The sequence below is a fragment of the Idiotropiscis lumnitzeri genome, chromosome 20 (genome assembly GCF_059441095.1).
Source record: "Idiotropiscis lumnitzeri isolate Australia: NSW breed Sydney's pygmy pipehorse chromosome 20, RoL_Ilum_1.0, whole genome shotgun sequence".
Lineage (NCBI taxonomy): Eukaryota > Metazoa > Chordata > Actinopteri > Syngnathiformes > Syngnathidae > Idiotropiscis > Idiotropiscis lumnitzeri.
In genome coordinates this window covers 9,880,989-9,896,219 of record NC_142410.1, presented here as the reverse complement: position 1 = coordinate 9,896,219, position 15,231 = coordinate 9,880,989, and the positions used below count along the sequence as shown (strand labels likewise).

Sequence of the window (15,231 nt, the reverse complement as noted above, 5' to 3'; positions counted from 1 at the left end):
ACGTCACAAAAAGCTTTGTTTTCATTGGTTCACGCCTTCTTTCCGTTCCCCCTCAGCAGTGGCCATATTTGTTGATGTGTCATAGCAAAAACGACTTGTTGGGCCGATCAGCTGGCAAGACACAAAAGAGTCACGGCTCAAAGTTCACCTTTAAGTTCACCCCGAGCTGCCTGGAAAATCGTTCCACTCATGGATTTACCACACTCGGTGGGTGAATATGATCGCACTATTCTATTCCAAACGCTTGTTTCCTTCACGGAAATAAGTCGTAATAGCTTAGCTGCCTGCGGTGGGCTAGCTTAGTACTTTCATTATCGCTAGAGCTAATCTAAATTGAATAACGCTACAAATGAACCATGGCCTGGTATTGTAATATTAAAATACATTCTTCTGGCATTTGCTGTTTATGTATATTTAATAACAGCGGTGTAGGACCTCAGCAAGCTACGAGCAAGCTGATAACCTTGCCTGCTAACGCCTGCATAGTAGCTCGCTTTAAATGGCTACAAATCGGAACAAAATGCCATTAAGAAGCATATTTCGTTTGGCGATCTACAAGGTGTGACCAAAAGTCTCTCGAATAAGGCCATCACGACGTGATGGCTTGTTATCTTGACAGCTGACACCTGTCAAAAGAAGCATCCACGCCTATTGTTGCTTGAAACCTGGATTTCTAGCTGTGTAATTCATACGTTACAGACCAATGTCACGTTTTCATTCTACAATTAACACGATGCGTGAGAGAAGAATGGCATAGCTTTCTGGTGATCTGTGCCACATAGTGAATTGAATTCAAGATGACCACACCTACCTTTGAGGTTGGCGAGGATAATAGGCTAAAGTCAACTATTTAACAAATGGATCGCAAATGAGTAGACAAAACCTGTTATAAATTTAGGAATAAATGTAAACTTGTTTTGCCTGCCTCCGGACACATTGACAAATGAGCACATGCTGCATTCAATCATGTGGACACCATTTATAACAAATATTCTGCTCACAACCCGACCAAGCAAGAAGTATGAGTTTATTCGAGGTATGATAGGTTGAATAAATAGCTTAAGACTATATTTGTCACCCTTCGGTCTCCCTTTGTGTTGTTCCTCGCCCTCTATTGGTCAGATTTGATGCATGGAAGAAGCCATGGAGCAACCTGATCCAGCCTCGGATGCGCAAGTGATGGAGGGGCCTGATGTGGAGTTGAGAGGTGATTTCCCACCATTGAAGCCGCTCCAGAATTGCACATCTAAAGTAGAAAAACAAGAACCCACGTCTGGTGATTATACAGCAGAAGAATGTGTGCAGACAAAAGGTGACTTTAACAAAACTAATTCGGATTGTTTTGCCAAGACAACGATCGAAGAACAAGGAGGAGGGGATGAGCTGGTCTCTGATGACAACTCTGATAGTTTTACGTGTTCAACAGAAGAGGAAAAGCCACCTTGTCTTTTAAATGAAGGCTCGTTGGTGGCCCCAGCTGACGCAGTTGAAAGCCCCCCCTCTGTAGAACCTGGCTTGACTTTTGGCAATGATTCTTCAAACGACAACCAGCCGTCACCACAGAGCCAAAACGTATTAGCCGAGAGTCGGTCCTCTCCGTCGATCCACACCACTTCAAAAAACTCCCCCCCTGACTCCACGAGCACCACATCCGGCATCTCCAACGGCCCCTCCACCCCGACTTCGGACACCATCAGCTCCTCGCTCACCTCCAGCCCGCAAAGTGGCGCCAACATGTCGGCGCCCTCCGATTCGACACCCAGCCCGTATGACACGGACTGCAGCCGGATGCTGATTTCGCAGATCCAGCGGTCCCTCTCGCAGGAGTCTCTGTTGGACGAGCTGGAGTCGGAGCTGATGTCCTGTCAGCTTCCTGGAGTTGAAAAAGACGACGGGAGGAGAGGAAGCCCACCCGTCAATGGAGTTCCTTCGGAGCAGGAAGACTGCATGTTGGTCTTTGAGAAGTGTGTCCAGTACAAGTACGCGCAACAGGAAAAGTCCATCCAGAGGTATACTACTCGAGATTTTTCTTTTGTGTATTTGTCACTATTTGTCTCATCTGCATCGATTTAAGTCAAATTGGTGATGTGTTGGGAAGGTTGCAGGAGGAAAACAAGAGACATCAGGATCTCATCCTGGGCATCTGTTCCGAGAAGGACGACATGAAAGAGGAGCTGAAAAAGAGAGCGGAGAGAGAGAAGCAGCACTTGGGCGCCATCAGAAATGTTAGTTCCATTTTCTTATATTGCGCTTGTTGTCGCTTCTGTATTTGGATACAATTATTTTTTTTATTATTTACCACAACAGTGTTGTGGATATTATTTGATCACAATCTTTTTTTATGATTTATATTTTTTAAGTACCTCTAATTAAAATAAGGAATAGACAGATTGATACTAATTACATCGCAGACAAAAAAGGGTGCAATTAAGACAGACACAAGCCTCAACAATAAAACAATCCGATTTCTCTGCAACGAGCGTCTCTTGTGTCGCAAGTTCGGCGTGGTCGAGGCCCGGCATTTTTGCCGCGAGAACGTTGGCCTCAATCTATGTTTGTGTTGACAGCTGGAGGGAACGGTGAAGGAGCTGCAGAGGGAGCTGAAGGAGACGCGAGACAAAGTCATTCAGCAGGAACAAGCGGCGAAAGCTGGCTTGACGCAAATGCAGAAAGAAATGACCCATCGCCTGGAACAGGTAAAACAAGACCCCGGTACGAAATGGCTCGCTGATAAATGAGTCATGCGGCTCTGGTAAGCCTTTTTTTTTGTGACTCACTGGTCGGGTCAGTGTTCACGCGTAGTTTACGCTCGGCTAACTGGCTTTGGGAAGAATTTGCTTACTTAGCTTCAATTTGTAGCCTCAGTCTTAATATTCACAATTAAGGTTTGATGCATCCTCATTATAAAAATAAAAATCATCTAAAAAAATAAATAAATAATTTTAATGCGTTGGCTTTTATTTATTTTTTTTATCTATTTAATAATTCCGAGCATGACCAACACGAGCTGTGGCAACTGTAAAGCAGACAGATTATTTTTAAAGAATGTATTTTAGTTTACTGGATTTGGCTGTGGAGTCAAAATAAACGCAGTTCAGTGCAAAAATATTGATTCTTTTCTGTTAGCTCAATGTTTTGTTTTGTTTTTTTTTGTTGATTTTTGCACTGTGCTTAACTTAAGCAACAGGAAAGGTGAGGTTTTAGCACGTCAAACTTGTTGTTATTGCAAATAATCAACTCTAAAGCAAATAGGCCATTTTTTTTTTCATCCGGAACCGTGCACACTGGGTTACCACATTGTCCCATTCTGAGTTTGTTGAGGGTTTTTTTTTTTTTTTCTTTCCCTTCGTCACACCCGAGAAGTTTCAATTTCACCGTCCATTGAACAGTAAGAGCTTGAGTAGCAGCGTTTTTATCACATATTGCCTCAGAGAGGTTTAAATATGTTGGCCGTCTCAGGGGAGGTACACTTGGTGTCACCGAGCACACGCTTCCTCTGCTGTCGAACAAGCGGATCACAGCAAACACCGTCCACACAAAATGCGAGAGACGAGAGTAGAAATTCCCGCGAGCCAAATGTTCACCAGAAGTCAAGTCTAGCGCGTTGAGAACATTGTTGCTCTTAAAATTAAGATGCACACGCAGAGTCAATGAGTCACACTTTGTGCAACGGCTTGCATCTTGCAAAACTCGTACGTCGGTGTGCCGCTCTCATGATATAAACCGCCCCGACTCTCCCTCCAGGCGAACAGGAAGTGCGAGGAAGCGCGCCAAGAGAAGGAGACCATGGTGATGAAATACGTGCGTGGCGAGAAGGAGGCCCTGGACCTGAGGCGGGACAAGGAGAGTTTGGAGAAGAAGCTGCGAGAGGCCACCAGGGAAGTGGACCGCCAAGCCCTGCGAGGGAACCAGCTGGCTCAGGAGAGAGGCCGCCTGCAGCAGCTGTGCGACGCCAAGGTCTTTTTTGTCTGTTCGGAAAATGATCGTTCCGCAAAGTCAAAAGGTGTTTCGTTGCATGGCATTTTGCTTCGTTGTTCTCAGGAAGGCGAGGTCGGACGGCTGAGTCGCGAGGCGGAAAAGTTGAAGGAGGATAATAACTCTCATCTTATCAAGATCAAATGGGCCCAGAACAAACTTAAGAGTGAGGCCGACGCCCACAAGGCTAGTGTCCTTTTTTTCCCCATTTTTCTCATTTACTTAATACATCAATAATAAGCATGTGTTCCAATCATTTTTGTCAAATTTCGATTGTTATCACCGGGGAATATGGGCATTTACGCTTATGGTTTATTAAGTTAATGAAATTGACTCGCTCTACATTTTCAAATGCTATTTTGAAATGTTTGAACGCGTCATGTCTTCATTTCGATTCAGCCTTCTTGTTCACAAGAGGCGACAATCATTTTAAATTGCCGGCGCTCCTGACATAAAAAGAATGATTAGTTGTGTCTATTTTTTGATTTGATTGACAATGAAATGGGATGACAATTACACGGTAATGAACCTGCAGGAAACGCGTCATTTAGGCTGGAGCAATTTCTTCCTAATGACTGTTTCCAATACAAAACAAACCAAAAAAAAAAAACGTTTATTTTCAACTTCCCCCCAGGGAAAGGCAAACATCTTTTTGTCTGTTGCGCATCCTCGCCCTAACAAATGCACACAACACAAAAGATTCAGAAGCCATTTTCGGATTAAATGCTCAGTAACAAGTTCAAACCCACATCCTATTTTTAGACGAATGAAATGATCGCCGAAGCAATCCATTTGTTACGTGCGCCGCAAAAGCAAATCAAATGAGAATGAATGTTTGGCAGACGCCGTTCCTCCATGAATGAATCATGTTTGCATCTATCTCCGTGCGCAGGAGTCGAAAGACAAGCTGAGGGACGTCACGTCCAAACTGACGCAAGCCAAAGAAGAGACGGAGCAGATCCGCAAGAACTGCCAGGACATGATCCGAACGTACCAGGTCGGACACATTTTGCAGGATATTTATGAAATAATAAAGTGAAGCACAATCTCTTTTATGACGCTGGGCGACTTTCCAACTGAAGAAAATTCCCCATTGAGCTCAATTATCATTTGAACAATTTGTCCAAAATGTCAAAACCACAAAAGTTGTGCAGTTTTCAGTAAAAGTTTTTATGTATGTATTGATTTTCCTATTTCTCAATCAATTTTCTCTCATGAAATCCATCAAACGGATGACTGGATAATGCGTGATAATTATTTTCGCTGCAGTTTTCATATGCGCCTTGAGGGGGTGGTAAAGAGCTATTTTCATCTTCGTCATAATGAAGCGAAACAAACGGCAAAACAATGAATGAGGCAGTCTTTGAATATTTTTTTTTTTTTTTTGGGGGGGTTTCACAGGAATCAGAAGAGATCAAATCCAATGAGCTGGATGCTAAACTGAGGGAGACCAAAGGAGAATTAGCGAAACACAAGCAGGAGCAAACGGACCAATTAGAGGTGACACTGTTTTGTACACATGCAAATGACATCCTGATTTTTTTAACGCATGTACCATTTTTAATTTCAATGGAAATCAACACCTGATAGTCACTGGGTTATTTCTCCGTCACTTTCAGAAGCTTAATTGCCTTAGCAAGGGAACAAGTGATACGCATGTGCACAAGCGTGGACTTAATCCAAACACAATGGCCTGTTTCTTTTTTTTTTTGCTGTGTATGTCACCTCCTCCTCCTTTCTAAGAGGAAGGACACTTTAAAAATAAATGGCCTAGAAATAATCAATATGAAGCAGAGTCTTCAGACCCCATCACCCACTTCCTGTCTTCTCGCCGCCTCGCTCATTTACCCCCAAAAAGCCTCAAATTGAAATGCATGAATAGAAAGCTCTTAAAGCTGCTGCCACGTCAACATTTCCATTTAAATGTGCCGTCCCAACCTTCGCATTTAATACAAACATAATATGGCTTTTCCTTTACATTAAGTATTGCCGTTCGCGAATGAACAAGTCAAACAAAACCCTGTGGGATTTTTCTTCCTTTCTCGTAGTTTGCTATGCTCAAGAGACGGTCATAAATCAGACATAACGAAACTCCATTAGCATCTAAAAAAGCGGGCAAGTCATGAATTAACGGAGCAAATACATTTCCCTCCGTCTCATTTAGTGGCAGGTTGTCGTGGATACGGCGGCCCACCACTAATAGCTTCTTGGAAAAGTTGACTCTCACCAGTCGCGTTAATGGCTTTGTTTAAAAGAGGAGACAAAAACATCATTACACGCCACTTTCATGTCGCTAATGAGCGCACCGCACAAACAATTTCACATGAAGGCAACGCTGATTGAAATGACGCGGCTGTAAAATAAAAATAAAACAGATGACGCTTTTCACGGAGCGGTTGGGAGCGGAGTTGAATTTTAGAATTGTGGAAAATAATATGGAGCTATTGGACGTCATTGGTTTATTTACTGTTTCCTGTCTATAGTTTGTTTTTTGAGAGATTAATTTAGATTCTGGCTCATGGAAAATGGATTATATAAACGAATGAAAATTCACACAAAAAATGCCTAAAATCTATAATTGTAAGATATTCTTGAATTTGCCATTACAATTTGGTGATAACAAATTAGTGAAAATAAAAAAATGTAAATATTAATTAAATCCTATTTTATATTTATTTTATTTATATATATTTATATATTTTTTTACAATAAAATAATCCACTTGGAGATCTGAATTCTGAATTCATCTGTCAGTTTTGCACTATATTAAGTTAAATTTATGGAATGAATCCACACATTGATGCTGTCATAAAATAGTTTAAAACACAAATAATCAATTCAAAGACATATTTCAATAAAATAGACTTTTCACATTATTAGTTTCGGCTCGTCGTCATCGTGCTTTTATCGGATGTGCCTAAAAATTTGGCTCCTTTTAGCAAGTAGTTTCTCGTGTGCTTGAGAGATTTGCGTCCCGTGGCAGGTACATCGCGTGAAGGCCAAAGAACTGGACGACCTGAAGAGGAGTTACAAGGAGAGCATGGACGAGCTAGACACCCTTCGCACCAAGGTTTGTGTCACGTCACATGGCGCGCTCGCCCGCGTCCACGCCTCCGCCAACCGTCTTGTCACGCTCCGCAGCTGAAGTGTCTGGAGGACGAACGTCCGCGCTGGGAGGACGAGCTGAGCAAGTACCGGGAGATCATCAACAGGCAGAAGGCCGAGATCGGACGGCAGAGGGACGAGCTCAACAAGATGGTCGCGCTTCAGGAGCAGCATCAGCGGTAACTTGATCCCTCCTTTTTTTTTTTTAAAGAAAATTTCGTGACGCTTCTCAGCCTTCTGCCCTACTTCTCGGCTCATTTGACTAACTAATCAATTCAATTCATAGCACACCTCTCCCCGGTGAATTGATGCTTTTAACGCCATGTATTGCAGGGACCAGCAAGAGCTCACGTCTCGATGCGACGAGGTCGACTCGTTGAACAACCAGATGGCCGACCTCCAGCGGGACGTGCAGGGGAGCCGCGAGCGCGAGGCCGAGCTGCTGGGCTTCACCGAGAAGCTCAGCAGCAAGAACGCGCATTTGCAGTCGGAGAGCAACGCCCTGCAGTCCCAGCTGGATCAGCTCGGCTGCCGCTTCGCCGGGCTGCAAGCCAAGCTGGAGGAGACCAACAGCGCCCTGGACGACAAGGTTGGGAGCGCTCGCTGATGGATCACGCGTCAAGTGACACATGACTGGAACTCATTAAGCCTTTAGCTTCTGCCACATGGCTGTTTTGTGCCGCTTTTTTTTTTTTTTTTTTTTAAATTAACATGAGGACGATCTCAACAGGTACATCGCATAATAATAGTGATGTTTCCTGCCAAGCCATTCAGGGCTAAATCATGAATGACACTAACCTCGGCATTAGGTACACCTGCGTAATCTAATGAGACCTGATTGAAGAGCCGTATTAAAAAAAAAAAAAAAAAATTCCTTATTTAGATGAGCTATTATCTAGTGATGGGAAAATGAAGCTTCAAATTTGCTTCATGAACCAGTGGTTGTATTTTTGAGTCCTCTAGATGGCGCTTTTGATTTAAATAAAGGCTTTAAAAAAATGGCAAGTCAGCCCAATGTTGACCAGAGACCGCCATCTACAGGAGTGCAAAAGTACTACAACTGATTCATGAAGCACATTTGAAGCTTCATTTTCCCATCACTATCATCCCATTACGGACGTCGGGTTCATTCATTGCCTCTCCGTCCTCCGTCTTGCAGTCGCGACGGCTCAAGCAGGAGGAGGTGCTGAGGCAGCAGGAGGTGCGGCGCCTGCAGGAGGAGAGGACGGAGCTGCAAGGCCAACTGAGCCAACTCAAGACGCGAGTGGACGAGCTGAGGGACGAGCTGGTGACTCAGAAGAGGAAGCAGGCGGCCAACATCAAGGACCTGACAAAGCAGCTCACGCAAGGTCAGGAAACCAGATGGAATTCTGACCAATAAGAGCGTAATGAGCGACATTTTTAGATTGGGGATTCCCGACAGGGGACAAATTTTTTCTAAGGAGCCTCTCATAATGTACAGAAATGGAGGAGGTGAAAAAAACGTCCAGTTGCTTCTCGAGTCACGTACGGCAAATTCAGCATTCCGATCATGTATGCTTGGAAGGTAGTTCAGGTTTCCTTAAGGCGGCCTGTGATCATTCCTCGGAGTCAGTTAGACTTGATGATAACTTTCTGAGCTTTTCTGAGCTTAGCGTGCACTCTTTCTCAACCCGCGTCACTTTTATGAGCACAGACGTAAGGAACGTAATAAGCCTTTGCTTTGGCATCAATTTATATTTCAGGATTTGAAATGCACATGATTGAAGCGCGTTATGAATAATGAACACACTGACGTGAAGGTTAAGGTAATTAGGTGAGAAATCAAAATGTTCAGGCTGAGATAGAAATAGATTGCTGCCGCGAATGGTAATCAGTTGAGTGCGGACCTCTGCAAAGGCTGAACAATCCTCTTTTGATGAGTGCAAAAACGGTACGCCGTTTCCTCGCTGTTGCACTCCATTGTTCGCACCCCCCCGAAATATTATGCTTCTTTGCAAGCAATCTTTTTGTCCAAACAACCACTACAATTTATTTTACATTTTGTAATCAATAAAAAATTAGCATTGGATTGTAAAATCTCATTATGCAATCATACGTTGGTGAGTAAATGGGGAGGCCTATAGAGTGCCTCGTTGTCCTCTCGCTCATATTTACAGAAAGAAAATAATTTCATCACGTTAATAGAGCTCGAGAATAGAGTCATGCTCTTCTTTTGTTTGTTTAAATTTGGTTATTATCATCGTGTTTTTATATTATTGCAAGAAATTAATTTTCCCCCGACCTTCTTTCTGTTCTGTCTCAGCTCGAAAGCGACTGGACCAGGTTGAGAACGGAGGTTGCGACCGCGAAGGCGGCAGCATGGGCAGCCGGTCGAGTTCCTCAGGTGCTTCACCTGGTTTGTCGCAAATCTTTCAAATTGCAAACAAAAAAAAAAAAAAAAGGGAGCTAGAGCATTTAGTTTTGTTTGTAACTATTAATGAAGTGTTTGCCGACTGCTTAAATGAGCCGTTACCTCCCCCAAGGCTCGTTGAACGCGCGGCACGGCGGCGTGGGCGAGGAGCGCTCGCCGGAGAGCCATTCGGGTCCCTCGGTGGTGGTCGTGGACAACTTCCCGGAAGTGGACAAGGCCGTGCTGGTGGAGCGCATCGTCCGTCTGCAGAAGGCGCTGGCCCGCAAGCAGGAGAAAATCGAGTTCATGGAGGATCACATCAAGCAACTGGTGGAGGAGATCCGGAAAAAGACCAAGTGAGTGGCAGCCAACGCGGCGACGAGGAATGAACTTGTCGTGACAATGCTATCATTATTATTTATTTATTTATTTATTTATTATGATTTATTATTGTTTTTATTAATGATTCATTTTAATTATTTTTTTTATTTATTTTTTTTGCATAGAATCACTTGTGTCTCTAATGTGATAACACATTGAATTAAAAAAAAATGCTGGAGCAGCTATGACATTCGTCACATAATCTTCAAATAGAGTCTCTTACCCTTTGAAAATAAAAATGAATAAATGCATTCTAATGAACCCGCTTTGGGAAAATGGCTAATTGAATGCAGCGAATATTCCATGGCCTCTTGGGATGTGTATCAATGGCGTGATGAGCGCTTCCATTGACCTTGAATGACAGCATATGCTTAGACGAATTCATGACAAGCCCCGCCCACCCCCCCCTGCCCCTTAATATGCAAACACAGTCACTTACAAATTCGTACCTACGCGTCGCCCTGCGCGCCAAGATTCATTAAAGCTATTTATAGCCGCGTCGCAGGCACGGGGAGCCGAAGAATGAATTAGCAGGCATCTTCGGTGATTCATAATTACAGCCGTGGCCTCCGAGAATTAAAAGTGTGTGAAGGACGTCGGCACAATGGCACCCTAGTGAACCGCGGCCAAGACACGGCGAAGCAGGGAGTCCCCCCTCCCTCCCACCTTATCGACTCTCGCCGCCGTTGCCACGAAATCCGTTTGCGTTTAATGAGCTAAATCCATTGATTAGCAAAATGGTCTATGATGGAGCGATATCAGATCGCTCTCAGCGAATATGCGTCAATTGCCATTTCGGCTCAACCTACATTACAATTCAGGGCAGATCCCACGGTCGGCGAGCTAAAAATAGCCTGGTGAAATTGTCACTTGAATGACAAGGAGGATGTGGAAGCGGCGTGGTGCAAACACCTTCCAAAGCTTGAAGAACAATCTGCCCTTTTTGTTTTTGTTTCCCCTCCACGGCAACTTGATGAACGCCGGATGGCTAAAAATTAAAAGGATGTGCGATAATATATTTTTTTTTTAGACAAGATCACAGCTAGTTAAGTATCAGGTAAGTATTCACAAACTTTTAGTTTAGATGGCACTTACATTTGGTTTCTAATCTTTTAGTTAAATTTTCTGGTTAGGATGCAGAAGGAAAAAGATTTTAATTAAAAAAGGATTGCATGCAAGAAGGTATTTGCAACGATATGCTCTCGCCTTTGCAGGTTTTCAGTCAGCATATTTATTATCTTCCTTCCAGGTGAAATGCTGACTTCCCTTTTTTTTTGCGGGTCTAGCTCTCGCTGGCTCAAATTAGCGTCGGTATTTCAAAATGCAACTTTGGCATCGTAAGAGGACAATGCGACAACGCGGTCTCGTCTTCTTCAGAATCATCCAGAGCTACGTGCTCAGAGAAGAGTCGGGTGCCCTCTCGTCCGAGGCGTCCGACTTCAACAAGGCCCACCTGAGTCGACGGGGGGGCATCATGGCGTCGCTGTACACCTCCCACCCGGCCGACAGCGGGCTCACGCTGGACTTGTCGCTGGAGATCAACCGGAAGCTGCAGGCGGTCCTCGAGGACACGCTGTTGAAGAACATCACGCTCAAGGTGCGTTTCGGGCGCGCGTTGAAGTCCCGTTCGAGTGAACGTCGGACGTCTGACATCGCGGCTTTGCGTTTTCCAGGAGAGCCTTCAGACGTTGGGCGCCGAGATCGAGAAGCTGATCAAGCAGCAGCGAGATCCTGTCGATGACGGAGCAAGGAGGAAGTGAGGCAAGGATGCCCCCTTTTTTTTTACCTCGGGTCGGCTTGCCTCCGAACACGTGAAGGACTCGCTCAAACGTGCCAGTAGCATCCTCTCTGGAGAGCACCTCTTCGTCTTCTTCGTCACCTTCCGACTTACTTGAATTGCTCTGCCAACTTTGCACCTGCTTGGGTACGACGGATCGTCCTCGCCGTGAGCCGCGTCGCGACTCCTCCGAGGACGTCTCGCCGTTGTGAATGTAGACTCGCTCTTCGGTGGAGGTTCCTCCAAAGAAATTGGACCGAACGTGGGTTCGTTTCGTCTCTGTTCGACGACGCCATCCGCCAATTAAACCTCAATGCCAAATTATTTTTTGATAAGTTGAAAAGCTGCTTGCCCTGCCCCCGTAAACACGTAGCACTCCATTATGTGAAGCGGCGGCCATTTTGTGGCGCGGTGCTCGACATTTGCAAGCGTCGTAACTTAAAATGGAAGTAAATGTACATAAGGCCAGTCTGAATGTGATTTTTCTTTTTTTTTTTCCACTATGATTTTATTTCCCAGAGTCGGATTGTTCCTACCCGTTTTTTTTCTTGAGTAAGATATTTTAGAATATTGCTGTTAATTTTAATCAACTATGGAAGAATGACCTCAAACATTTTTGCTTTTTTTCCCCTCTCACTAATCACAACCAGTTGATTCCACTCACCTTAAATTTTTGATTGGAATGATTCGTTGAAGGAAATCGGAAATGCACAATGATTTCTCCCCCCCCCCGCAAAAATTAAATTGTACACGAGGCTAGTTCCTGATTTCACTGAGTGCTTCCATTTTTGCATTACCTGTTCCTCCATTTTGTTCAAAATAAAATAGTTGCGATTAGAAAAAAATACATTTGCTGTTCTTGCATTAGCTCAACAGTGCAGCAAAAAAATTCCGAAACACTTTCTATGCATTTTTGTTTTTAAAGACGGTGTAGACATGCAGTACAGTGGTGTCTTGACTTGCGAGTGTTACAAAATATGAGCCGTCACAAGCGCAATTTTTTGTCTTGAGATACGAACAAAATTTGAGATGCGCTTCAGACCCCCACCACTAGATGGCGGCAGCACACTTCACAACATATAGCGACTCCTATCAATTCACGTTGACGTTAACGTGCCATTATATTGGTTTGCCAACTGTCGCTAGTCACCACAGAAGAAGTAGAACAATTTCATTGGTATGTTTTCATACCCATGAATACTGTTGAGTGCATTTCTTTCTTCTGATAAAAACATTTTTGGCTTTTTGTGTGTGTGCGAGGGCCTGCACGGATTAATTGCATTTCATCAAATGAGTTCAACTCTTATCTCAAGGCACCACTTCATATGCACACGAGAGTGACGTTCAATCTGACGCTTCGAAGGAGATATTACTCAATTTCCACCTAATGCTGTGCACTCAAATTAAGATTTTGGACAGGGAGTTGATTTGTCTCATTAAATCCACGTTAAAAATCACATGCGATTACACGTAGGTGTCAAAATTGGGCCTTTCTAAGCAATATTTGTTGAATTTCTTTATGCGCTTCACAACAGGGGCTTGACCACACATTGTTTTTGAATGTAAATTAGGGCTTCGTTTTTTTCGCTTAGAGGGGAAATGGCTTTAATGTTGAGGTACTTTTGTCCTTGTCTTTCTTTGAAGTGTCACTCAGACGACGCATCTCCTGCTTGGTAGCTGCAAAACGTACAAAAATCTATCCAGGGACTAAGTGCAATGTGTGTCCTTTCTTTTCCTTTTAGTTTTTCTGTAGTTTGGTTTTCGTGTTTGTCATTCCGGGTCCAACCGATGTATGTGCATACGTTTGCTTCTACACGGCCGCGCCGGACTTGTCCGGTCTTATTGGCTCGAACCGCGTTGACTTTGATGATTGCTCCATTCGGCGCCGTGATCGCTCTTTGCTTTTAGGTCACGCACGCGCATACCAGATGAAGGGAACAACGGTCGCTCGATACAAAAGGTCTTTATTTGATCCCATCTCACGCGGCGGCTGCTTTGTGTGGGGCTGAAAAATCCCAGCTCGATTGTTTTTGGAGAAATCAGACAAAAATGTCCTCTCTCACGCAGATATCCCGCAAAATAGCCGCATGAGAGCCGGAAGCGTGAAATTGATGCGCCTGTGCCTTTCATCCAGAACCCAGCGAAGCGGGTTATTGCCACTTTCACGCGCTGAAACCGGATAATTTGATGCGTGGCGACAATTGATTTCAACACGACAATGCTGGTGTGTCAGGTGTTGAACACGGCGCTCCCGTAATTTCGCCATTTCCTTTTGGCCGCCTTTGTGACGGCTCCAAACGTGACAAAATCCGTCCGCCGTTCACGATATACCAAACAACGGCAACGAGTGAGGTGGCGAAACGCCAGCTTGGAACACAAAACACAACACAACAGTGTGTCCACTTGCACATTATGAACATCAGCATCTGGTGTGAAGTAGAAAATCCATCAATATTATTACAAGCAGCGTGAAAGGGGCTTTGATGGGATTCCCACCGCTCCGATAAAACAATCAGGGTAGCTTTGAACTGACTACACAAAATGTGATGTATCATTTCCGATTTTTTTTCCACCCTTTTTTTTTTTATTTGAATATTTTTTTCTGGTTCTGTGCAATGATCTCAATGGGCTCTGTCAATGTGGAATATTCAAACTGTGATTCTAATATACACTTGTAAATACATTTGATTTGTAAATACTGGATGATGTGTATATACTGTAGATATATATATATATATATATATATATAAATATATATATATATATATATATAGTGGCTCAAGGTAATAAAATATGCGTCTTAACCTTGTGGAACGTTATTGTTGATTTTGCTGTTTTCACCTCCAGTGAATGCCATAAAATGGAACCGAGTGTTCCCGAGGCAGGTTTCGATTCCTTTTTTGTGAACGAGGCAGATTTAGAGCGCTCGCCCTCCTAAAAGGAGCGCAGTCGGCAAAGCTGGAGGTCACACGGCACAGCGCAGCGCGGCTCATGCTGGCATTTAAGCACGGTAAAGATTCCTGCGTCACAGTGAAACGTTGCAAAAGTGAACACACCCCCAGCTGATCTGGCCCAGGCAGTTGACATTATTGATAAAAATTGAAAATGTGAATGTTTCATGATACTGAATAATTGGTTTACAAAGTTACTTTCCTCCTAAATCTTTTATAAACAATATGTGTGATATTTTTCAATTGTAAATGCCACCCTTGCTCTCTAAAAGCGCTTCTCGCCTATTAACTAACCTTCCCTGAGTGCGGACGAGGCCGCTGAAGGCACTTTGAGACGTCCCCCATGCGGCAATCAATCAGGTCAAATCCAGCCTTTCATCTTACTTTGAGCAGATGCCAATTCTTCTTCTTTTTTTTTTTTTTTTCATTTTTCCTCCCTCGTCCACTGCAGGCGCAGTGACACGCAGCAGGTTGATACTGTGTAACCATTTCAAGTTGCCAGGAGGCTATTTTTAGCGAGCTGATATGCCGACTCTCCTCCCGGCTTTGGATGACTACACTTGAAAATGGCCAAAGCATTTTTTTTTTCTGATGGGAGCTCTGTGGAAACGGATAATCGGCCTGACAGACTAAAACCACACCAGGTGCCGCTCAAACTTTTTACACCAAGG

The 15,231-nt window shown here is 43.9% G+C and overlaps 1 protein-coding gene across 2 annotated transcripts; it reads left to right on the top strand.

Moving 5' to 3' along the window:
• Positions 1 to 58: 58 nt before the first annotated feature.
• ccdc186 (coiled-coil domain-containing protein 186) lies at positions 59 to 14,396 on the top strand. Of its 2 annotated transcripts, none has more exons than XM_088283756.1 (16): positions 59 to 207; positions 1,123 to 2,009; positions 2,099 to 2,225; positions 2,568 to 2,696; positions 3,745 to 3,957; positions 4,042 to 4,161; positions 4,868 to 4,972; positions 5,377 to 5,475; positions 6,959 to 7,045; positions 7,117 to 7,259; positions 7,414 to 7,669; positions 8,240 to 8,429; positions 9,365 to 9,445; positions 9,585 to 9,807; positions 11,210 to 11,429; positions 11,506 to 14,396. In XM_088283756.1, exons 2-16 carry the CDS (start codon positions 1,132 to 1,134, stop codon positions 11,590 to 11,592), a joined length of 2,958 nt encoding a protein of 985 aa, XP_088139882.1. In that variant the 5' UTR covers positions 59 to 207; positions 1,123 to 1,131; the 3' UTR covers positions 11,593 to 14,396. The 2 variants fall into 2 exon arrangements, with proteins under 2 accessions (XP_088139882.1, XP_088139881.1); XM_088283755.1 differs by having other exon boundaries at positions 9,365 to 9,457.
• Positions 14,397 to 15,231: the final 835 nt, after the last annotated feature.